We start from the raw sequence: 25,520 nt of genomic DNA on the forward strand, positions 1-25,520 counted from the left end.
TTCATCAACTTGAGTTCATTAGCAATCACTGGGCAATCACTGGGCATAAATCTGCACTTTTTTTTATTGATTGAGAATCGCTTTGAAGCAGTCTGAAGCGTGAGCTTGTAGAACGGGCAACAGCGCCCCCTTAAGACTTTGCAAAATGCAGCGCCTGTGGGAATGTTAGCGGGAGTAAACAGTTCTGATGCACACATAACGAGCAGTATCGAGTATGAAATGCCTAATTAATTGATCGCGAATGGTTTCATTATCTTGGGCAGATATAAAAATATAAGAAGATAAAAATAATAAAAGCAAAAATGTGTCTCCAAATATACTTGGGCGGCCGTTAATAAACCTGGGCGGCCCGCCCTAGTAAAGTCTATGTGTGGGAAGCACTGACTGATGTCACATGAGATTCCTTTTAGAATTAATTAGCCGTGTACAATCTGACCAAAACGTATACCATGGCATGAATAATATTGTGATATGGTAATAGTCATAAAATATCACTGTTGTTATTTTTGCTGGAAATTCTGTGAAAATATATTTATTTATAAAAATGTGTTATAAAAATCCAGTAAATTAAATTCTTTACAAATGAAAACTAATTGATCTTATTTGATTGCTTTTTTTCCTTTTATTTGCAACTTGCAGAATCTCTACAGGTTGACACATTTCTACCATTGCACATTTTATACAGCCCAGTCCTGGAATGAACAACTAACCTGTTTAACTTTGTTTTCTCAGACCCATCTCTCAAATGGAGACGGATTGGGAACGCATATGTGGCGATAATATCAGCTTGGCTCGTTCCATTAGCAAGGACAGTTTAGCCTCCAACGTCATCTCCATTACTCCACGACACCGCATCAATGGCCAGCCCCTCCCCCAGACACGTCCCTATGACAACCAGGAGGAAGAGGAGGAGCTATTGGCTGTCATTAACCCTGAGGGCGCTGCTGCATCCAGAGAGAGTTTCTTCTTGGAACCGTTGCAACCCGCGGTTCTACGACCAAATAAGGAGAAAATGGGGATTAGTAAACGGGAGGAGAGTGGCGAAGGACGGGGTCAAGGACGCCGGGGGACGTATACGCCCACAGAATGCATACTCAACCGGACGTTTACTCCAATCAATAGCATAGAGCAAGAAAGCTCTCGATCGCAATCCCCTGGAAGCTTCTTCCTGCACGACGACGCGGAGTGCGTGCGGGACAGTTCGCTCGGAGCCTGGGAGGACATCGTCTCAGACTCTGAGTTTGAGGAAGATGATGAAGTAGAGGTTCAAGAACAAGAGCTTTCCAAAGCGCTTCTGATACAAGCTGGGAGGAAATGCACGGGCCTCGGAGAGGAGGAGGAGTCTGTGAAATTACGTGAGGACTTTTGTGTGCAAGAAAGGGAAGATAAGGAAGGTACGAGCGGGCGGGCAAGTCCCTGCCCTAGCGTGTTGTCGCAGGCCAGCAGCACGTCGACCGGCCGCATGACGAGTTTCGCAGAACGCCGCAGGCACAGAGTCGGATTTCCCGATGGTTGCCCCAGTACTGCAAGCTCACAGACAACCACTCCCGATGGATCCGAAAGCTTGCACTTCCCGTCGGACAAGAGTCCGGGAACACCAGGTGGCCGACCTGGTCTCGCTTCCGAACTCGTGCACCTTCGCATGCAGTTGGAGGAAAAACGGCGTGCCATCGAGATGCAGAAAAGGAAGATGGAGAACTTGTCGGCACGCCAACGGCAGCAGCTGGGAAAGGCGGCGTTCTTGCATGTCGTTAAAAAAGGGAGGAGCGACACACTGCCACACCCACTCAAAACGGAAATTGTGTTTAAAGAGAAACCGGTTGCGAAGGACGATGCATGTGTTGAGGTTCTGAAAGCACGAGGAAAGGACTCAGAACAAAAAGAAACATCTGTAACGGCGTTAGAGGAGGATAAGGACAATCGTTTGAGTGTCACCGGAGGGGGTGGAGCTTCAGACGATGTGGGCGGAGAGCCAGATCTCAGCGAATGTAGCCGCTCCATTGAGCTCCTAAACGATGCGATCAGTGCGATACAGCAGCAAATGATGCAACTGTCTTTCCAGCAGGACTTGCTCATGAAACAGACCGTCCAGTCCCCGCAAGAACAGCCGCAAACCAAACTGAGCACTGTGCCGCCCTTAAACGAACACCCGCCAGAGCAGCCCGAGACTAAGTCACGCCTTTCAGTGCAGTTCACCGAAACTCTTTCCACCGCGACCAAGCGTCCTCCCAGACTCAGCTCGAGTCGTACACCTCGGGCAAAACCTAGTGACCTCAAACTGAGCAAAGACCCCAACAGTCGTCCAGCAGCGAAAGGAAACACTCCGACGCCGGGTGGCAGGACCCCCCGGGCTGAGAATGAGGAAGAGGGAGTGGTTAAAGAGGGTGGGCGTGGCTTGAAAGGAATTATTCGAAATACTACATTCAAACTGCATGAATCTGCAAATAGATGCGCCGACAGCCTTGACTTGCCCCAAACTGAACTCCCCTCCGTGGAACCGTCACCTGACGATCCAACCCAGGAGCAGAGCGAGTCTGGTGGCTCTGGAAAGGAGAACGTTACGGTTCCATCTGAGGAAAACCGAACGAAAGCACAGCTGATTGAAGTGGACCTATCTGAACTGGCTGACCCGTCAGAAGGAAGCACAGAACCTGATGGGGAACAGAAGTCCGGATTGGGCTTCTTCTTCAAGGTACCAGAGTGTTATTATTTAGATTAGGGTCCAATTCTCACTATTAACAATATTAACTGTGACTTAATAAACTCCTAATTACTGCTTATTAAAGGGATAGTTCACCCAAAAAAGAAAATGTGATGTTTATCTGCTTACCCCCAGGGCATCCAAGATGTAGGTGACTGTTTCTTCAGTAGAACACATGAGGATTTTTAACTGCAACCGTTGCCGTCTGTCAGTCAAATAATGCGAGTGGATGGGAACTTCTACTATAAGAGTAAATAAAACTTGCTTAGACAAATCCAAATTAAACCCTGCAGCTCATGACGACACATTGATGTCCTAAGACATGAAACGATCGGTTTGTGTGAGAAACCGAACAGTATTTATATAATTTTTTACCTCTAATACACCACTATGTCCAACCGCGTTCAGCATTCGCTTAGTGAGGCCTAATCGCGCTCTGACAACGGCAGTGATGTCTAGCACTCGTTGAAGTATATGCGCAAGACATCACTGCTGTTGTCAGATCCACTCGCATTATTTGACTGACAGACGGCAACGGTTGCAGTTAAAAATCCTCATTTGTGTTCTACTGAAGAAACAAAGTCATCTACATCTAGGATGCCCTGGGGGTAAGCAGATAAACATAAAATTTTCATTTTTGGGTGAACTATCCCTTTAAAGGATTAGTTCACTTCAGAATTAAAATTTCCTGATGATTTATTCACTCCCATGCTATCCAAGATGTCTTTCTTTCTTCAGTCAAATTAAAGGATTAGTCCACTTTTAAATAAACTTTTCCTGATAATTTACTCACCCCCATATCATCCAAGATGTTCATGTCTTTCTTTCTTCAGTCGAAAAAAAATTAAAGTTTTTGATGAAAACATTTCAGGATTTTTTTCCTTATAGTGGGCAGTGTAGACGCTGCTAAGTGTATTACTGCCCTCCACAGGCCAAAGTTTGAACTAATTGTTATATACTATTGAACTAGCATATTGCATATAAAAATTAGTTCAAAACATTGACCTGTGGAGGGCAGTAATAAACTTAGCAGCGTCTACACTGCCGGAATTCTAATAGAGGAGAAGAAGAGAGCTAGTTCAAGATGAGCATTTATGGTTAAAACTTATATAATTTTCAATTTTTTCAGAAAATGAGCGATGGTTTCTCTAGATAAGACCCTTATTTCTCGTCTGGGATCGTGTAGAACAATTTGAAGCTGCAGTGAAACTAATTTTGACCTTCAACAGTTTGGTGCCCATTGAAGTCCACTATAAGGAGAATAATCCTGAAATGTTTTCATCAAAAACTTTAATTTCTTTTCAACTGAAGAAAGAAAGACATTGACATCTTGGATGACATGGGGGTTAGTAAATTATCAGGAAAAGTTTATTTAAAAGTGAACTAATCCTTTAAGTTTTTTGAGGAAAACATTCCAGGATTTTTCTCCATATAGTGGGCTTCACTGGGGTTCAACGGGTTGAAGGTCCAAATGTCAGTTTCAGTGCAGCTTCAAAGAGCTCTACATGATCCCAGACGAGGAATAAGGGTCTCATCTAGCGAAACGATCTGTCATTTTCTTAAAAAACATAAAAATGTATACACTTTTTAACCACAACTGCTCTGCAGTGCACCACACATTACATAATCACATTGGAAAAGTCACGTGTGACATAGGCAGAAGTACCACAGTAGGGAGAAAACTCCATCTCATTTTCTCCTCCAACTTAAAAATCATCTGACATTGTTTTTCCTTTTGTAAACACTTACTCTGTACTTCTGCCTACATCATGGGTGACATTTCCTGTTGCCTGGTTTGTTTGTTTGTTTGAAAACCAATGCCTCTGCTTTAATTTCCTGTATGTAGGATGATCAGAAGGCAGAGGATGAGCTGGCTAAGAAGAGGGCGGCATTTCTTCTTAAACAGCAGCGTAAGGCCGAAGAGGCACGAATACGTAAGCAGCAGCTGGAGGTGGAGTCAGAGCTCAAACGAGATGAAGCCAGGTATCAGTCACGGCAGATCTACTGTTAATAAATACGAGAGCTTTTCTCTAGTTTCAGCTGCCTTTTATGTGTTTGTGTCAGACGAAAAGCTGAGGAAGACCGTGTGCGTAAAGAGGAAGAAAAGGCTCGTAGGGAGCTGATCAAACAGGAGTACCTGCGCAAGAAGCAGCAAGAGCTACTGGAGGAGCAGGGTGTGACCAAACCACGCCCCCGTAACAGAAGGCCACGCCCTAAATCGCTACATCGAGCTGAATCTTCCTGTTCTGCTCGTAAGAAACTTCACTTTTTATGTGCCTGTATTTCTGACTTTAATTTGTGCATCTGTACATTTGATTCTGAGCTGGTGACGTCACTCTTTCTCTCTCCAGCGGTTAGTCTCTGTTCTGCTCCCTCCGGATCTTCTCTCTCTTTGGCCTCTGCTGCTACTGAAGGTGACAGTGTGGCGTCAGGTGGGGCCAGTTCACACAGGTGAGCATCATCAATGTGTGGCCCACTTCTCTGGACTTAAAGGGATTGGTTTTACAAAAAATGTTGATTTTGTCATCATCTATTCACCCTCATATTGCTCAAAAACCTTCATGATTCCTTTTGAAATTTCCTGTTTTAAAAATTTGATTTCATTTGTAGTAGTTATGAGTTGCCCATTATGACATGTCAAAAGTTAATTACTACCTCTATAATCAACGCAACTGTTTATACTGACTACTGATAAAACAGCTTTCCACATCTTAATTCCCGGATGTGTGTTGTAGGGGGGAGTCTGTGGAATCTTTTCCCATATTGAGCAGAAATGCGAGCAGGAACATGGAACGAGACTGGGACAACGGCTCAACGGCCTCATCCATCACGTCTGTAGCAGAATACAATGGTGAGATACACACATTTACAGCTCCTTCAATGCATTTATAATATTATGTTATTTTTACAATATTTCGTTTTTAGCATCATTAGCTCAGTTTGTGTTTTCCCCTTTCTGTCCTCAGGGCCCAGATTATTTAAGGAGCCTAGTGCAAAGTCCAACAAACCGATCATCCAGAATGCCATCGCTCACTGCTGTCTAGCGGGAAAAGTCAATGAATCACAGAAGAACGCCATTCTGGAGGTGAGTGCGGTTACTATGACAGCAGAATGATCAAAATCGCATTGCTACCATACTATTAATGCTATTACTATTATTTGCTATTTATGCAGTTCATAGTATTTCTGCATGCTTATGAACCACTGCATTTCTCAGAATGTGTAGTTTACAACCAAGGCACACTGAAACTATTTTTAATTACTCTATTTTTAATGTTTATTTTTGCATATTATGTACTGTTTCATATACTTTAAAAATAGTATGCAGTATATACTGAACCATTACTATATACTATATTGGATGGATGGATGGATAGATGAATGATTGGATGGATGAATGGGTTGATGAATGAATAAATGGATGAATAGATGGATAGTGGATGGATGGATGGATAAATGGATTGATGAATAGATGGAGGGATGGATGAATAGATGGATAGTGGATGGGTGGATTAATGGGGTGGATGGATGAATAGATGGATGATGGATGGATAAATGGATGGATAGATAGATAAATAGATGAATGGATAGATGTATAGATGGATGATGGATGGATGGATGGATGGATGGATGGATGGATGGATGGATGGATGGATGGATGGATGGATGGATAAATCGATGGATGATAGATGGATAAATCGATGGATGATAGATGGATAAATGGATGGATGGATGATAGATGGATAAATGGATGGGTGGTGGATGGATGAATAGATGGATGGATGGATGGATGGATGGATAAATGAGATGGATGGATAAATCGATGGATGAATAGATGGATGAATAGATGGATAGTGGATGGATGAAAAGATGGATAAATGGATGGATGGATGGATGCATAGATGAATAAATGGATGGAGGGATAAATGGATGGATAGATGTATGGATGGATAAATGGGTGGATGGATGGATTGATGAATAAATCGATGGATGGATTGATGATAAATGGATGGATGGATGGATGGATGGATGGATAGATGTATAGATGGATAAATGGGTGGATAAATCGATGGACGGATGGATAGATGGAGGGATGAATTGATAAATGGGATAGATGGATGGATAAATGGATGGTTAAATATATTTATTATCAAGACGGTATTCAATGATAATATAAAAAAGTTTAAAATTAAGAGAATATATTAAACTTAAATAAATTTATATCCAGCTGTATTTGTTTGAATATGTAACGAGTCATTGCCATAAATCCACAGGAAATCGAGCGATGCGAGTCCAACCACCTGATAATCCTTTTCCGTGACGGTGGATGTCAGTTCCGGGCGCTGTACATCTATTCCCCCGAAACAGAGGAGATCGTCAAGCTCAAGGGCACCGGGCCGCGATCCATCAGCCGCAAAATGATCGACAGACTCTACAAATACAGCTCCGACCGCAAGCAGTTCACCGTCATTCCCGCCAAGTCCGTCTCGGTCAGCGTAGACGCTCTCACCATCCACAGTCACCTGTGGCAGGCCAAACGGCCGAGCACCTCCAAGAGAAAATGATCCTCGTTTCCATTGGCTCGTCAGATAGATCCACTGCTTTCTGATTGGCTGCTAGGTTCTGTTCCATTCTCTTAAACTGCCGTTTTGCAAATGAGCAGGCCTCCTAATATCCTATTGGTCCACGAGCTTCTCAAATTCCAGACTAGACTCCTGCTTTCCTGTCGGCTCACCAGCTGCTGCGCTCCTATTGGCCACTGCGCTGTGACATGAGCAGAGCTGAGGAAGTCAGAAGTGGGTGGAGCTTGATGTTTGATTGACAGAGTTAATGAATGTGTTTTAGAATTATGTCATCGTTCAGTGTTGTTTTGTTTTTTTTAGGCAGAAATCTGCATGTGGCACTTTTCTGTTTGATTTTACCGTAGTATTAATTTACACAGGAACGAAAGACAACACTCCCACTACTTGAATTCTGAATCATGTGGTTACACAGACGCGTGCGAATGTGCGTACGAACGCTTCTGGTGTTTTGAGTTCTCATACCTCTCCATATGCTGCTGTTCATACGTGACACTCACTTTAGCAGTGCAATGCAATGAACACGTGACAAGGGATCTGTGTGTGTGTGTGTGTGTGTGTGTGTCAGCTCTTTTAAAATGTTTTATCATGAAATGGTTCTGTATTATCCATCTTTTCTTTGTCTTTTCTTACATGTATTCACACTAGCTGCTGACAGTATTAATGTACTTCACTGAGGAACCAGATTGTCATAGAAACACATTGCCACTGATTGTGTGTGTGTGTGTGTGTGTGTGTTCAGTAAAGAATGTATGCACTCCAGGGTCTCCTGTGAGCAGGGCTTTCTGTTGTATATGTTTGGATTGTACAAAACTTTGCTTTAACATTTCTTTATTATTATTATTATTATTTACCATATATTTATTTTAAAGAAGAACACTGAAATTTAATAAATTATACAACCAAAATCACGTCTCATGTGGTGTAATTCAGCAATCTGACCAAAATTTAACAAAGTAATTTTGTTAGATGTGATGTGTATTCAACAGGGGGAAGCAATTGATTCTATGACTGCTGTACCACCTGACCACTGCAGATTCATACAGTATTATATTTCTGCAATACTGGAGACTGCTATCACACATGTTTTAGGTCATGTCAGTTTAAACATTCAAGCGATTTAAAACATTTGAGTACAAGAAGACATGAAAGAGAACTGAACTCAGACTGAACTCAAATTGTGAAAGAATGGTTCAGAGAGCATGAAGAATCATCACTCAAATTCATTGAAAGTTTTTGGGATGTGCTGGAGGACACTTTACAGAGTGCTCGACTCTTGCATCGTCATCTTTATCAAAAATTGATGCACCTCTTGATGGAAATAAATGTGATGTTATTTGCATCAAGAGGTGCATCATTTTTTTGTATATTTGCAATTGAGGCAATTCTAATCAAATATTTTAATTACATTTTTAATCAAAAATTGGTGCAATTTTTTGCATCAATTTATATATGTATGTTGGTTCGGTTTCATGATCTTAGAAGAGTTTTGGCCACTTTTCCAGCTAAAACTAGCAAATTTAATCACAAATTTAATTGGTCTATAAATGAAGTATAATATAATATTTGTGATTTATCAATATGTGGGTTAAATGTGTGCATGAGAATTTTAAAGTTCTAGACTGTAATGTTGTGCCACGATGCAGCATTTGCTCAGTGAAGACATCAGACTTGTAGAGCTGAGTGTATGTTGAAGGGGGTCGAGCAGCTCTTGTTTTTGATGTGGGTTACTGTCAGCCAGGGGAGTGACAAAAACCCTCCCTTTTTAGCAGACATAAAAGGAAAATTAATCCTTGTGTTCGTTCTTGTTCCGTCCCAAGATGCATCTTCAAGTCTCCATAGCTCTTCTTTTCATTCTTCTCACTGGAGGTACAGTAAACACAGCGTATTAAAGATATTTTTGGCTGAAATAGGTCAATGAATGTCTCTTGTGTTTTTGTCATTAAAGGATTCTCTCTGGAGTGTTACGAATGCATGGATCAACAAGATTGTTCAAGGAAGACATGTTACACTGAAAATTGCAGAAGTACAAAAACATTAGAATACTTCGGTAAGTTGAGTATGATGAAGTGAACTTTTACTGTTCTTGACTGTTACTTGTACAGGTCACCTTTTCTTATTTTCAATATTTTTGCCATCAATAGTTCATTTTAATCTAAATGAACTTAAAAATTCCATGTATGCTCTCAATTAATTAAAAGTTAAAATTATAAAATTATCGAAAACATTATTTTAAAGGTATGTCATACCAAACGTTGTGTCAATCCAAAGTGTTTCAGTGTCCCATTTAAGGGATATAGTGCTACTTTAAAAAAAAAAATTGTCTTTAATTTTGTCTTTAATTGTGATAGGACCCTATAGAGAAGAGGCAGATAACTGGCAACGGGAACGGGACAGGATCCCGAGACGGATTAAGTACAAACACGCTGCATGTCCTGCAAAAGGTATTTTGTACTCCATCATCTTTATAGCCTGTTTATTCACATCTCACGATGAGGGCGAAATGGACATTTAGATGCACACATTTACTTGTTACCTTTATAGGGATTTTAGACTTATAAATTTTTTATATACAGAAAAATTGAAAAAAAAAAAAAAAAAAAAATATATATATATATATATATATATATATATATATATATATATATATATATATATATATATATATATATATATATATATATATATATAACCATAAATGGAGTGAACACCCCAGTGTCATCTTGGATTCTCAAAGTGCTTATATCTTTTCAGCAATGTCTGTCACAATGTTTATTACACTTATATTCTTAAATAGTGCAAACCTGTAAGTGCATTGTTCACCATAGTGTGAATGTGAATGTGGTTTTGACTTTAACTATAGAAACATCAGACAAGCAACAGTCCGACATGTAAACACTTACCTGGTTTAAAAAAAAAAAAATTAAAAAATTAAATATCAGTGACAAACATTTGCATTCGCTTGAAAACAATTCCATGCTTTCTGAATGTTCTGAAAGAAAAAAACAGACAATAAACATCACACTGAGGACACATAATTCCACAGCATTTTGTCTGCAGTAAGCCGTAACTCCACAATTCTGTTTGCCAAAGCATCTTTCTCTGTTAATGACTCCTCAAAAGTAGCTGTGTTTTCTGATAAACTAATTATGTATATAATGTTAAAAATGTTCAGTCTTCATTTGTCATAACTGACCTCAGTGTACTATGTAGTTGTATGAACCAGAGCTGCTCATTCATTCATTTCTCTTTTTATGTAGGCAGAAGGGAGGCAACCAGTTCTAGAGGGTGTGGTTTGCAACATGAATGTAAAAGCTGGTCTCTTGGCACAGGCTGCTGGACGAGAGAATATATTTCCGAATGCTGCGACACCTACCTTTGCAATCGAGAAGCTTCAGGTATCATCCTTTATTTGACCATGAACTAAGTATAATCAAGGGAACACGCTAGGTAAGATATTGTTATATAGATAAATTGGAACTGCATAATTATCCCCTTAAACCCGAAATGTCCCGCAGGTGGGACAGAAAATTAATAATCAATTATTAAGCAACCACTGACAGGAATAACACAAAATGTCATTTTGAAGCTTAGAAACTCAGCTTTTTAAAGCATCCACCAATTTTGTTCAAGAGTGCTGAGTCATCAATCTAAAACGGAGTGTACCACCCTCTAGGCACCACCTAGTTATAAAAAAATTAATAATTATATTTTTCAAAACTCCTGACTAGATAATCACAAAATAGGTGTTATTTGAAAGCTTAGAGTCTGAACTTTGCAAACGAATGTAGTCAGTTTGATTAAATCCTAAGTACTGCTGACTGCTAAATTATTTACTGAAAAATATATATTTTTAAAAAAATAATAATAATTTAGGAAAAAATTTTTACTATGTACAACAATGTGTCAAAAAACATCATACAGCTCAGATAATCATGTTATATGTTATTTGAAAGATCTCACGGAGTAAAATACAATTAGAAGGATAATGTAAAATGTTTTCTTTCAAACGATACCAACCTTTTTACTCTCCTTGCTAGAGATTTGAAGTTATGAGTCATTTTATTTGTGTCACTCAGAAAACAAAAAAAACAAAAATGCCTACCTTTGTTCCAAATGCTATAGCCTTTGATTTCTTCAAGCTATCACCACAAAATTTGATCCAGATACAGCTCACATAAAGAGGAACATGAACCTGCTACCATATTTCCTTCATGAGATATTCCATTTTAAATTAGAAAGATATGTATATTTTCCCTTTTTTGCTGTTTATCTACAGTTTCTCAGCATGAGAATATCCAAATTGTAAAAAAAAAGTTAAATTAAAAAGTTTCCTTTCAAATGATACGATACCAACCTTTTGACTCTCCTTGCTATAGTTTTGGAGTTACTAAACTTTACCTTTTTCCTTTTTGTGTGTCACTAAAAAAAACTCTGAAAATACCCTCAGGGTGTCACAGACACGTCAGGTTCCAACGTCACCCAATCACAGCGCGCACCATCTCCAGAATACTGATCACCGCCACCTGCACCTCATCACTCCCCTCATCAGCAGCACTACAAAACACTCACACTCACTGCACTTCACGTCCGGTCTCGTTTGCATACCCTCACAAGTCTATGCTTACCTCAAGGACTCCTCTTCGAATACCTACCTGTCTCCATTGTGTTGATTCCCAGTGTGTTCCTCGTCTGCCTCGTGAGTGTGTTCCCCATCTGCTTCCAAGTGCTCCAGCGATCTCCAGTTCTCCAGTGTTCACTCCCTACAAAGATAAGGACAGTAACTATTCCCAGTATCATCCGTTCAAGTCATTCCATTGCAAAGTTATCTCACCTGTTTCATTCTCCCTGCTCTCCTGTGGTCAAAATAAAGACTGTGAAAAGTAATACCTGTGTCTACTGTCCGTCTACTGTAACAGAAGACCGGACCAACACCGTTGACCCAGGATGAGCCAACCCGACCCCTTTCAGGATTTGGTGGACGCGCTTCGGCGCACACTCACCATTCATCCGTCGCCACCATCTCCAGTTCCTCCATCATCACCTGCACCAGCACCAGCTAGCCCCACTGAGCACGTCAACATACCTCCTTCACTGCCGCCGTACGCCAGTCCCACTCAGGATCGGCGGAGGATTGCAGCGGATTCCTGCTGCAATGCACACTGGTCCTGGAGATGCAGCCGCACCTGTACCCGAGTGACACCGCCAAAATAGCGTTCATTATCTCTCAGCTCAGCGGCAAAGCATTAAAATGGGCCGATTCCATCTGGTCCCAGCAGGGCGCTGTTACCCAATCCTACTCGTCGTTTGTTTCCCACTTCCGGGAGGTGTTCGGAAAACCCATCACAGACTGTTCAGCTGGTGAGCAACTCTATAATTTGAGACAAGGCTCCCTGTCAGTTTATGAGTATGCTTTGCAGTTCAGAACGCTTGCAGCCCTCAGCGGATGGAACGAACAAGCCCTGATAACGAACTACCGGCAAGGATTGGAACCTCGGGTGCGGCTGCAACTCGCTGCATGCGAGGACAACATCGGCCTAGAAAAGTTCATCCAGCTCTCCATCCGCTGCGCCACTCGCATGCAGGCGTGCCTCCAAGAGCACCAGGACCAGTTCTTCTCCACCGTGCCGCTCTGCCGATCCGAACCCGTCAGCACCCCAGAACCAGCTCACGAATCCATGGAGGTTGAAAACTCTCGCTTATCCTATGAAGAACGCCGCCGTCGCCTCACCCTTCGTCTCTGCCTCTATTGTGGTGAACCGGGGCATAAGATGAAACCACTCACTACTGCCGTCAATCTTACTGCCGCCAATGTTTCACTTACAGTGGTCGCGCTCATCGACTCGGGGTCCGCCTGCAACTTTATCTCTGGTGCCCTCTGTCGTCAACTCCGCATCAAGACCTCCCCGACTTCGACTATCTACAAGATCCGCTCCATAACCGGCCGACCCCTGAGCCGTAAGTGCGTCTGCTCCATGGCAGGACCCGTTCATATTCAAGTCGGACTCCTACATCAAGAAGAGGCGCATCTGCTGGTTCTGGAGGACTCCACCGCTGACGTGGTTCTGGGGCGCCCCTGGTTGGAGCAGCATAATCCGACCATCTCGTGGAAAACGGGCGAAGTCCTGAAGTGGGGCGACACTTGCTTCAAGCACTGTTTGACGGATCTGCCAGTTCCAACCAACTCCTCACATGATCTCTCTCTCTGCGCTACGTCTATCGAAAGTCCTGTTGAACAGCGTTCTGTGGAAATCCCCGAGTGTTGCGCCCCCTTCAGTGACGTATTCTGCCCTCAGCGGGCTTCCAAGCTGCCTCCACATCGGCCGTGGGACTGTGCCATTGACCTGCTTCCGGGTGAACCAGTGCCCAAAGGAAAGATCTACCCGCTTTCCATCCCGGAGGAGAAGGCCATGGAGGATTACATCAAGGAAGCCCTCGCCCAAGGTTACATCAGGCCGTCTACTTCCCCTGCTGCTTCCAGCTTCTTCTTTGTGGCTAAAAAGGACGGAGGCTTGCGGCCCTGTATTGACTACCGTGCACTCAATAAAATAACAATAAAGTTTCGTTATCCCCTTCCTCTCGTCCCAGCTGCCCTAGAACATCTCCGTGGTGCCACTGTGTTCACGAAGCTGGACCTCCGCAGCGCGTATAACCTCATCCGGATACGTGAGGGGGACGAGTGGAAGACCGCCTTCATCACCCCTACTGGCCACTACGAGTACTTGGTCATGCCGTATGGACTAGTCAACGCCCCCTCCGTATTCCAGGACTTCATTCATGAGGTGCTCCGGGAGTTTCTCCATCGGTTTGTTCTGGTCTACATAGACGACATTCTCATCTACTCCCTGAGCCAGGCCGAACATCGCCAACACGTTGCGGAGGTCCTCACCCGCCTTCGCCAATACCATCTGTTCCTCAAGGCTGAGAAATGCACATTCCATCAACCCTCCGTCTCATTCCTAGGATATAACATAGACCACAGTGGCATCCAGATGGACGAGAGGAAGGTGGAATCCATTACCAACTGGCCAGAACCCACCATCATTAAAGAACTCCAGCGATTCCTCGGCTTCTCCAATTTCTACAGAAGATTCATCAAAGGTTACAGCTCTATTGCCCATCCACTCACCAGCTTACTCCGCAACCAGCCCAAGTCTCTGTCCTGGACCCCGGCAGCCACCAACGCCTTCAACCAGCTCAAAGAAGCCTTTACTACCGCTCCCTTACTCGTACACCCTGATCCAGAGAAGCAATTCATTGTTGAAGTGGACGCATCTACCACCGGAGTGGGAGCGGTATTATCGCAGCAGCAGGGGACCCCAAGTAGACTCCATCCATGCGCCTTCTTCTCCCGCAAGCTCAGCCAGGCGGAAGTAAACTATTCCATCGGAGACAGGGAACTTCTAGCGATCAAGCTTGCTTTGGAAGAGTGGAGGCATTGGCTGGAGGGAGCCAAGCACGCTTTCTTAGTGTTAACAGATCACAAGAACTTGGAGTACCTTCGCTCTGCGAAAAGATTGAACCCTAGACAAGCCCGCTGGGCCATGTTTTTCTCCCACTTTAACTATACCATTTCCTTCCGTCCTGGTACAAAAAATGTGAAAGACGGACACTCTCTCCCGTCTGCATGCCCCTGAAGAAAGAACTGAGGAACCAGAACCCATCATTCCTAGCTCCCTCATCGTGAGTCCCATAACATGGTCAGAAGAAAGGACTTCATATCTGATCTCCCTGTCTCAGACGGATACACCACCATCCTAGTTGTTGTGGACCGGTTCTCAAAGTCATGTCGTTTGATTCCACTTCCTGGATTACCTACTGCAATGGAAACCGCCGAAATACTCTTCAACCAAGTCTTCAGATACTTCGGAATTCCAGAAGATATCGTCTCCGACCGTGGGCCTCAATTCATATCCCGTGTATGGAAGTCCTTCTACTCACTCCTAGGTGTGGCCGTCAGCCTCACATCTGGATATCATCCCCAGTCGAACAGGCAGACGGAAAGGAAGGTTCAGGAGATTGGCCGCTTCCTCCGTACCTTCTGTCATGACCACCAGGACTCTTGGAACCAGTTCCTGGGTTGGGCCGAGTACGCTCAAAACTCTCTCCGACAGTCAACTACTGGGCTTACACCGTTTCAATGCGTACTCGGTTACCAACCCCCACTGTTCCCCTGGGATGGGGAACCCTCCAACGTTCCTGCAGTGGATTACTGGTTCCGAGAGAGCGAGATGGTCTGGGACTCAGCACACCACCAGTTACAACGAGCCCTGCGCAGACGCAGAATGGTAGCCGACCTCCGACGCTCTAACACCCCAGTATTCCAGCCCGGTCAGAAGGTTTGGCTGTCCACCCAGGACATCAGACTGCGTCTGCCCTGCAGAAAGCTGAGTCCCAGGTTCATTGGCCCATTCCCCATCGTCAAGCAGGTCAACCCGGTCACTTATCAACTCCAGCTTCCACAAGGGTACCGTATACATCCAACTTTCATGTGTCACTCCTCAAAGCTCACCATCCCTCTGTTCTTCCCACAGGACCTGACGTGGCTCCCGCCGAACCCCCCCTTCCACTCATCGTGGAGGACGGAGCTGCGTACGAGGTGCGAGAGATCTTGAACTCCCGGCGTCGTGGTGGTCAGCTTGAATACCTGGTGGATTGGGAAGGATATGGTCCCAAAGAGCGCTCCTGGGTCCCAAGGGACGACATCTTAGACCCCAGTTTACTCCAAACCTTCCATGACAGTCACCCTGAGAAACCGGCACCGCGGGGAAGAGGACGACCACCACGGCGTCGGGGTTCTCTGCCCTCTGGAGCGGGCCGTGGAGGGGGGGGTACTGTCACAGACACGTCAGGTTCCAACGTCACCCAATCACAGCGCGCACCATCTCCAGAATACTGATCACCGCCACCTGCACCTCATCACTCCCCTCATCAGCAGCACTACAAAACACTCACACTCACAGCACTCCACGTCCGGTCTCGTTTGCATACCCTCACAAGTCTATGCTTACCTCAAGGACTCCTCTTCGAATACCTACCTGTCTCCATTGTGTTGATTCCCAGTGTGTTCCTCGTCTGCCTCGTGAGTGTGTTCCCCATCTGCTTCCAAGTGCTCCAGCGATCTCCAGTTCTCCAGTGTTCACTCCCTACAAAGATAAGGACAGTAACTATTCCCAGTATCATCCGTTCAAGTCATTCCATTGCAAAGTTATCTCACCTGTTTCATTCTCCCTGCTCTCCTGTGGTCAAAATAAAGACTGTGAAAAGTAATACCTGTGTCTGCTGTCCGTCTACTGTAACACAGGGCTTAAGGGGTTAAAGAGATGGTTCATCCAAAAATGAAAATTCTGTCATCATTTACTCACCCTCAGGTTGTTCTGAGCCCCATTAATTGATGAGCCCCATTGACTTCCATTGTATTTTTTTTTTTTTTTTCATACTATGGTAGTCAACGGCGCCCGTCAACTGTTTGGTTACAAACATTCTTCCTAATATCTTCCTTTGTGTTCAGCAGAACAAAGAAACTCATACAGGCATGGAACAACCTGAGGGTGAGTAATAAATTACATTTTCATTTTTGGGTGAACTAACCCTTTAAGGAAAAGTTCCTATTATGTCTGAGATGCTTGAACCACTCCTACATATACTCTCCTCTACAAGTTTGACTTCTGCACTGAGGACAAGATATTTTTGGAAAACTTATTTATGATAAATCTGGCAAAATTGGTAGTTTTTGCACTAAATGTAGCTTGATTTTTTCCAATGCACTTCACTGTAAATCCCACAGCTGAAGTGTTGTTTGATCACAGTGTTATTTTATAATAAATACATAAAAATAAGAAAATATTTCTTGCAGGTCTCTCTCATAAGCTCAATGGGAAGAGATGTTTCACTTGTGATGAAGAGGACTGCTCAAAAACAATCAGCTGTTGGGGGGATGAAGACTACTGCTTTACTGCATTCGGTAAGAATTTAGTAATGGAAGTTTGTAGTAGTTTCTTTTAATAGACAGCTATTTCCCCATTACCAATTTTGACATCAGTTGCCATCATAAAAATATGATGAAAAAAAAAAAAAGAAATGTTTTATACGCATCCAGTTTTGGCACATCACCTCTGTGATGGACTCCACTTCTGTTTTCATTCTTTTTAACAGAACCTTCTTCACATCAGTTAGCGGCTACGAAAGGATGTGCATCGAAATCTGCATGTGATCAAGAGCCAGGAAAGATTTTAGGATTTCATGGAAACATCACATGTTGTGAGGGGAACCTGTGTAACGGTGCTCAGAGTGTCTCCCAGAGCTTCCTGTTCCTCTGCTGTTCTCTGCTCTCCTACTTCCTGCTGCACTGAATCCAGCATCAAGGACCCGCATCAGCAGCAATTTGATAAATTACAGTGCATTATAAAGAAAGCTTGTATTGTCTGACATCATTTGATTATCTTTGAAGTCATGAGTGTGTTGAAGTGTACTTAAAGGTACAATATGAACATTTTTTGCAGTAAAATATCCAAAAACCACTAGGCTAGTGTTATATATTTTGTCCAGCTGATTACTAACAATTTCTCTAATGTTTTCAACTACTTGTAAATCATGAGAAAAATTCCCATTCTAAACAGTGACACGGGGCAGTGCAGTCGCCTGTCAATGACGTCAGTTACCCTTTGATACCGACTCTACTGAAGTAGAAACCACATGACAACAGTGCCGTGGACAAATGCGGAAGTAGTGTCTAGCGTCCAGCAAACCACTAGCTTGCTTCAAGCAGTTCCTTATTTACTTCTTGTATGTTTTATGGTGGATTGTGTTACTTATTTATGGAACATAATTACTGTTTACCATCTGCCGCTGGTTCTGTCGACAAGGACAGCTCCCGTAAACTCATGACCGGAAAAGCGGAAGCGACGCCGGCGACTGTGTCATAATAAAAGTCCCGCTGCTTGTGAGGCGTGTGTTGATCAATCGCTCCAGCTCCTCGTTCAGCTCCCGCAACACTCATTCCTGCTCTGCCTTATACTACAGTAACGTTAATAATCGCATCCACGAACATGAGTTCTTCCTGACTCCAATCCCTATTCTTTTGCACCGTCCTTTGAGATGGAGACCACATGTCCCAAGTTTCCGCTCTAAAACGTCATCAAACTACGCCTTTGTTTTGAATAGGCCTCTAGCGACCTCTAGCGGAAAAAAATATCACAAATAGTACCTTTAAGTGTATTGAAATAAAAACAGCAACAAATTATTCTTTAAATTATTATTTTATTCTAAGAACAGGTATGATCATTCAAAGAAATAACAGAAAATCAGCCATAAGTGAATCCAGACATGAAGCACTAGTGTTCCAGTCCTGATTAACATAATCTACAGTATACAAAGCTATAGAATAACACAAGACGTGTCACTCGTATTGTTTTGAATGGGAGAAAGTGTAACGCGCAATATGGCGGAATAAGTCCCGCCTTCTAAATAAGAGCCAATCGCCGACTGGTAAAGTCATCGCGTCACTTAGCGGCCGTTAGAATCACCGGTTTCAGTCTGAACAGTCAGACGCGCGCCTCCAAAATGAGACAAGAGACGTGCATTTAGGACTGCGTATGCGCATTAGCTTGAGCCAGCCTGAAAAATATTTGTTTTGTCATGATTCGAGCGTTTAGAAACTAAATTTATGAGCCGGTTGTTGTTAGATTTCATTGGTGATTTCAAATATGAAATTTAATCGTAAGGTTGGCGAACAGTTTTGGAGGCGTTTCAAAGATGGCTGCCGAATGAAATGACTTGTCTTAATAAATGTTATTTGCATCAAGAGGCGCATCAATTTTTTTTTCAAATATTTGCAATTGAGGCAATTTTAATTACATTTTTAATCAATTTATATATGTATGGTGGTTTGGTTTCATGATTTTAGAGGAGTTTTGGCTGCTTTTCCAGTTTTCAGCAGGTTGTTTATTGACAGAGGTGAGTATGTAGAAGGGGTCGAGCAGCTCTTGTTTTTGATGTGGGCTAACTGTCAGCCAGTGTGACAAAAACCCTCCCTTATTTGAGCAGACATAAAAGGAAAATGAAACCTTGAGTTCATTCTTGTTCCGTCCCAAGATGCATCTTCAAGTCTCCATTGTTCTTCTTTTAATTCTTCTCACTGGAGGTACAGTAAACACAGCGTATTAAAGATATTTGTGGGTGTAAATTGGTCAATGAATGTCTCTGTGTCTTTTAAGGATTCTCTCTGAGCTGTTATGAATGCCGGAATCAAGCTCATTATTGTTCAAAGACGACAACATGTTACACTGCCAATTGCAGAACTACAAAATCAGTAGAATACTTTGGTAAGCTGAGTATGATTAAGTGCACTTGTTCTGTTATAATTTACTGGTACTGCTAAAGAGAAAGCAGGCATTTGTTGACCTTGCATTTATTACATAATGCCTAGCATCTTACTTATCTTGTTTGCTTTTTCACCAGATGATATTCTTGCCCTTTTTTATGGCAGTTTGGTCAGGTTTCCTGAAACATCAGAATTTGGGTCGATGCAAATGTCTGTTTTTTTCCCTCCAATCATCATGATTTTAGGATATCAAAGCATAAGGGAAAATGTATAACTTAAGTCATGTAACTGGTCACCTTTTCTTATTTTCAATATTTTTGGCATCACTAGTTCATTTTTGTGTAAAAGGTATTCCATGTATGCTCTCAATTAATTAAAAGCTATTTAAGATAGTTATAAAATTATTAAAAATGTTATTTATGTAACGTTTTACAAGGTATGTCATACCAAACAATGTCAACCCAAAGTGTTTCATTTTTTGTTTTTGTTCCCCCCAATTTTGTCTTTCATTGTGATAGGACCCTATAGAGAAGAGGCAGATAACCGGCAACGGGAACGGGACAGGATCCCGAGCCGGATTAAGTACAAACACGCTGCATGCCCCGGCAAAGGTATTGTACTCCATCTTTATTCACATCTCACAATGGCAAAATGAAAATGTTCGCACATACACATTTACTTGTGAATATTAATAGGAATTTTAGTGTTAAAAATTTTGTATTTCTGTATTGTTATTTTTTTAGCATCAACCTGCCCTGGGAATAGATGAAAATTAGCCACCCTGGCTTAATCCTGCACATTTTACATTGATTTTTATGTATTTTGATGTGTATTGTCCCTGATTGATTGAATGAATGAATGAAAAACTACATAAACTACAATACTAGTGAGGCCAGCAGGGGGTGCTCACCCTGTGGTTTGTATGGGTCCTAACACCCCAGTATAGTGTCGGGGTGTTCCCTTCGTGACGTAGTTGCAGGAATCTTTGCGGTGCTTGGCTTGGAGGTCGGTCAAGAGTTCTGAGGGACAGTGTTCGATGATGAGTGGAGTTATTGGCTTTGCAGGAAGGAAATCTTTGTGGATCGGTTGCTGGTTACGCATTGTCTCTCTGCGTCTCAATAATTTGCTGGAAACAACACACTTTGAGCGAGTCTAGTTCAACCAAAGTCCATTTAAAACAAGTCATTTCACTCGGCGGACATCTTTGAAACTCCTCTCCGGCATTCAAGTGCAGCTCCTATCTCTTTGAATGGGGAAACATCAAATTCTCCAAAGCTGTTTGTCAAGCTTTTAATTAAATTTCATATTTGAAATCACCAATGAAATCTGACAACAAATGTTTTATAAATTTTGTTTCTAAACGCTCGAATCATGACAAAAAAAAAAAAATTTCAGGCTAGATCAAGCTAATGCGCAGTCCTAAATGCACGTTTCATTTCGGAGGCGCGCGTCTGACTGTTTCTATAGGAACCAGAGCTTCTAACGGCCGCTGCAGTGGCGCGATGACTTTACCAATCGGCGATTGGCTCTTATTGAGAAGGCGGGACTTATTCAGACCATAGGATTCAGACATATTGCACGTTGCACTTCTCCCTGAGTGAGTGAGGCGTCTTGTGTTATTCTATAGTCTTTGGTTCAACAAAGGTTCTTGCACGGAAGTTGATGAGTTGTAGTGACCGGTTTAACGTGCAGGCAGGACGATGGTCGGTCCGCACGAGTCAGCGAAAGCCATGGCAAAAAGCAATGCTAAAATGCGGGGCATTAGTTTTTAAACAGGTCTGTCAGCTCCACCCTTCCAAGTGTTTTTTGTCCTTTGTTCTCAAACTTTATGGAGTTTGGTCGGCACTTTGAGAAATTAATTTCCCTAGTTCAAATATGGTACATCTTATTATATGTACCATAATAAATAGGTTTCAATTAAAAGTAAAATTACAGTGACAAACATTTGGATTTGAATACAAACAATTTCATGCTTTCTGAATGTTCTGAAAAAAAACAAAAAACAAAAAAAAAACAGTAGATATCACACTGAGGACAAATAATTTCAGGGCATTTTGTCCGTAGTATGCCATAACTACACGATTCTGTGTGCCAAAGCATCTTTCTTTATTGATGACCCCTCAAAAGTAGTTGTGTTTTCTGATAAACTAATCATGTATAAAAATGTTATTATAGACATTGCACCAGTTAACATTTTTTTTTTTTTTTTCATTACTAAATGAGTATAGTTCTACAACATGTATTACAAAAAAATGTATTGTCTTCTGTAGACATGAGGCATCTGAGAAGATGAATAAAGTAGTATTAAAATAGTGTTCTTTCTTCATTTGTCATAATTGACCTTGGTGTATCATGTAGTTGTATGAACCAGAGCTGCTCATTCATTCATTTCTCTTTTTATGTAGGCATAACGGATGAAACCATATCTTATGGGTGTGCTAAGCCACATGAATGTAAAAGCTGGTCTCTTGGCACAGGCTGCTGGATAAGAGAACATAGTTCCAAATGCTGCAACACCAACCTTTGCAATCGACAATCATCAGGTATCATCCTTTATTTGACCATGAACTAAGTATAATTAATGTATGTAAGATATTGTTGTAGATGTTAGAGTTGTGCATCACTATAAACTGGTACAGCATAATTTAGTGATCAAATCTGTTTGCTAAGTGGATCAGGGCTGATTATTTGGCTAAAGGCTCTCGTTAAGGAAAATGTGTTTGTTTCCCCGGTCTGACAATCCAAAAATATATTTATTTTTATTTAATATTAATGAATACACAATTTGTGTAAAAATAAAAAAATAATAATAATGAAATGTAGTTTGATTGCATATTTGCAATGTTATATTTGACTGTCTGTCTGTGATTACATGAAGAAACAGATGAAACTGAGACAAACTAAATCCAGGAGAACTGTGGCCGTGTCTTCAAATGCTTGAAGAAACCGACCTGCAAGGCTACAGTACTGTGAAGAGTTTTAGGCACTTGTGTAAAAATGCTGTAAAGTGAGGATGCTTTAAAAAATAATGTCATAAATGGATTTTATTTATGAGATCAGATCTCCGTGTGGAGCACTGGCTGTTGTCAGACTTATTGTGCATTAAAAAAAATCTCACTGCATTATTACAAATAATGGCAAAATGAATGTTTTGGAAATGTGAACTGATATTTCCTACTGACACACTGCAGCAAAATATATAAACAACTGGCTTAAAACTCTTTTGGGGGGTGAAAATACTGACGTGCCTAAGACTTTTGCACACTATATATATAAATGTTGCAAGATTTTTTTCAATACACATTAATGTAAATCCCACAGCTGAGATGTAGGTCGATTGAAATGTTATATTTTTTAATAAAGAAATAAAAAGAAAATATTTCTTGCAGTTTCGTTCTCTCATATCCCCAATGGGAAGAGATGTTTCACTTGTGATGAAGAGGACTGCTCAAAAACAATCAGTTGTTGGGGGAATGAAGAGTACTGCTTTACTGCATTCGGTAAGAATTTAATAATGGAAGTTTGTAGTAGTTTCTTTTCATTTCTTTTCTTTTCAATTTTGACGTCAGTTGCCTTCATAAAAATATGATGGAAAAAATCAGAAATGTTTTATACGCATCCAGTTTGGCACATCACCTCTGCACTTCTGTTTTCATTCTTTTTAACAGAACCTTCTTCACATCAGTCAGCGGCTACGAAAGGATGTGCATCGAAATCTGCCTGTGATCAAGAGCCAGGAACGATTTTAGGATTTCATGGAAACATCACATGCTGTGAGGGGAACCTGTGTAACGGTGCTATTCAGAGCTCCACATATAACAGTGCTCCGATTGTCACCCAGAGCTCCACATGTAACCGTGTTCAGAGTGTCACCCAGAGATCCACATCTAACGGTGCTCAGAGTGTCTCCCAGAGCTTCCTGTTCCTCTGCCGTTCTCTGCTCTCCTACTTCCTGCTGCACTGAATCCAGCAGCAAGGGCCCACATCAGGAGCAATTTGATAAATTACAGTGCATTATAAAGATTGTCTTGTCTGAAATCATTTGCTTATCTTTAAAGTCATGAGTGTATTGAAGTGTATTGAAATAATAAAACAAAGTATTCCTTATTATTATTATTTTATTTAATTAACTCTGCTCAGAGTACATTTGGTCCCTCTCTAAATAGTGTTAAAATAACACTGAAGCAGAGTTAAAGTTAATGAGATAATTAAGCAATTAATTAAGTGATGATTGAGCATTAGTGATGAACACCTGCTGTTAACAAGCAGAATCACTGAAGAAAAGAGAAACACAAGAACTGCAACTGATTTTAGCCAAATCCTTAAATGAAATCAACTGAAAAGACATTTAATCCCTAAAGATCTGATTAAACAACTCCACAAACAGCTTTTCTAGCTTTACCTATCACTAACCATTTTGACTGTCATATTTCTACAGAAGTTCAGAAGAAGAGAATTAACAGAGGTTTATATGTTGATGTTTTATTGGGCAAAAAATGATGCCACCATCATGGAAGTCAGTGTTTGCTTTAGTTGTGCTCTTGACCCTTTTATGTTTTTAAAATAATTTGCTTTTAAGCAAGTGCGGTAGTGTTTCACAGTAAACACTTGCGCATTGTTGAATCAAAAGATTGAAGAAGCAGAGCAGCTTGAAAAGCCATTACAAAGAGGTATCTTTCATTTTCTTTAGTTTCTTGACCGAGGTTTGACTACTACAGAAATGCAACAAACAAATGCTATCGTCATGTTTCACTTCTGAAAATGCACAATTATTACAGTGGTGACAATAATTATTGATCCTGCAGTGCATGATGGGAGTTTTTATACAGAATTTAGTAATGGAAGTTTGTAGTAGTTTGTTCTAACAGACAGTTATTTCCCCATTACCAATTTTGACCTCGGTTGCCATCATATGCTTAACTTTAAAGCCATGGAAGTAAGAAATGTGTATTGAAGTGTATCGAAAATATTATTTAAATTATTTTATTATAAGAACCATAGCATACAGGTATGATCATTAAAGGAAAGAATAGAAAATCAGCCATATGTGTATCCAGACATGAAGTGTTCCAGTCCACATGAACTGATTAACAATCTACAGTATATTTAATGAAATAATGCCTTTGATGACATTTTGAAAGAAAATGTATAAATGTCCAAAATGATTTTTTTTTAAATTTCATATCAAGAAAATATGATTTTAGTTATTAAATTAGAAAGATTTGGTGAAGTGCACTTGAAAAATTAAAATTCATTGAAACACCCCAAAATTAAAATTGAAAAAAAGAAAAGAAAATGAAAGTCTTACAGCTTTGGAATGACATGAGGAACCAAATTTTCAATTTTTGGGTGAACTAACCCTTTGAAGCACATTATACTAGTCAACAGACCGTTTAAACTATAGGCCTACAAAAAAACATACCCAAGACAATATACACTTATATAAACTCCTACTTACATGACCATAAATAAGCTGCTGCAATGTGTCAGCTGATTGTGTTGGTTAAAATGCTGTTGCTAGGCAGTCAATAGGTGAATTTTCATAAAAGATGACTTTCTTTGAAAGAGCACGCCACATGAAAGCATGAATTCATGCAATGCATGTGCAGTTCCAGGAGATCGGGTTGTTTTTTTCTTTCTCAGTAAAGCCCACATAACCACAGTCAGACACACGTTTCACGAAAGCACACAGACATTCAGACCACACTTGTGTCCACATCGGCCTTTTAACACACAGACTTTGTTTTTTCAATCCTGGGACTTTACATTAACTTGTATAGTTTATATCTATTTTCTGTACAGTTCTCAGATATCCCACTTCACACAGCAAGGATTCCTTTAATTGATTTGACAATAAATGTAATAAATTGATTTGCAAACCTTTTAAGCATTTTTTAATGATTTTCATTGCTGTAGC

At 41.3% G+C, this 25,520-nt stretch overlaps 2 protein-coding genes across 4 annotated transcripts in view; both read left to right on the top strand.

Annotated features, from left to right (window-relative positions):
* Positions 1-7,945, top strand: part of camsap1a (calmodulin regulated spectrin-associated protein 1a) — a 30,728-nt gene extending 22,783 nt beyond the window's left edge. For 2 of the 3 annotated variants that reach the window (XM_067375581.1, XM_067375582.1), the window contains exons 12-17: positions 733-2,692; positions 4,548-4,684; positions 4,766-5,152; positions 5,437-5,552; positions 5,668-5,786; positions 6,976-7,945. In XM_067375581.1, coding sequence (XP_067231682.1) covers positions 733-2,692; positions 4,548-4,684; positions 4,766-5,152; positions 5,437-5,552; positions 5,668-5,786; positions 6,976-7,266 — 3,010 coding nt within the window. In that variant the 3' untranslated portion in view covers positions 7,267-7,945. The remainder of the gene's footprint in view (positions 1-732; positions 2,693-4,547; positions 4,685-4,765; positions 5,153-5,436; positions 5,553-5,667; positions 5,787-6,975) is intronic. The other variant, XM_067375583.1, reaches the window with a different exon arrangement.
* A 1,156-nt stretch (positions 7,946-9,101) lies between these two features.
* si:dkey-102g19.3 (uncharacterized protein LOC566752 homolog) lies at positions 9,102-23,586 on the top strand. Its single transcript, XM_067375428.1, has 10 exons — positions 9,102-9,150; positions 9,230-9,331; positions 9,633-9,725; positions 10,542-10,679; positions 17,138-17,245; positions 17,437-17,556; positions 20,071-20,214; positions 22,009-22,146; positions 22,993-23,103; positions 23,272-23,586. Exons 1-10 carry the CDS (start codon positions 9,102-9,104, stop codon positions 23,565-23,567), a joined length of 1,299 nt encoding a protein of 432 aa, XP_067231529.1. The 3' UTR covers positions 23,568-23,586.
* Positions 23,587-25,520: the final 1,934 nt, after the last annotated feature.

This window comes from Chanodichthys erythropterus, chromosome 22 (assembly GCF_024489055.1).
Source record: "Chanodichthys erythropterus isolate Z2021 chromosome 22, ASM2448905v1, whole genome shotgun sequence".
Lineage (NCBI taxonomy): Eukaryota > Metazoa > Chordata > Actinopteri > Cypriniformes > Xenocyprididae > Chanodichthys > Chanodichthys erythropterus.

Bases quoted from the DNA above. Each gene is read 5' to 3' on its own strand.
- si:dkey-102g19.3 (XM_067375428.1), top strand. From the start codon at position 9,102: ATGCATCTTCAAGTCTCCATAGCTCTTCTTTTCATTCTTCTCACTGGA. The intron at 20,215-22,008 runs GTATTGTACTCC...CTTTTTATGTAG, and splicing joins CGCTGCATGCCCCGGCAAAG to GCATAACGGATGAAACCATA. The intron at 22,147-22,992 runs GTATCATCCTTT...TATTTCTTGCAG, and splicing joins TTGCAATCGACAATCATCAG to TTTCGTTCTCTCATATCCCC.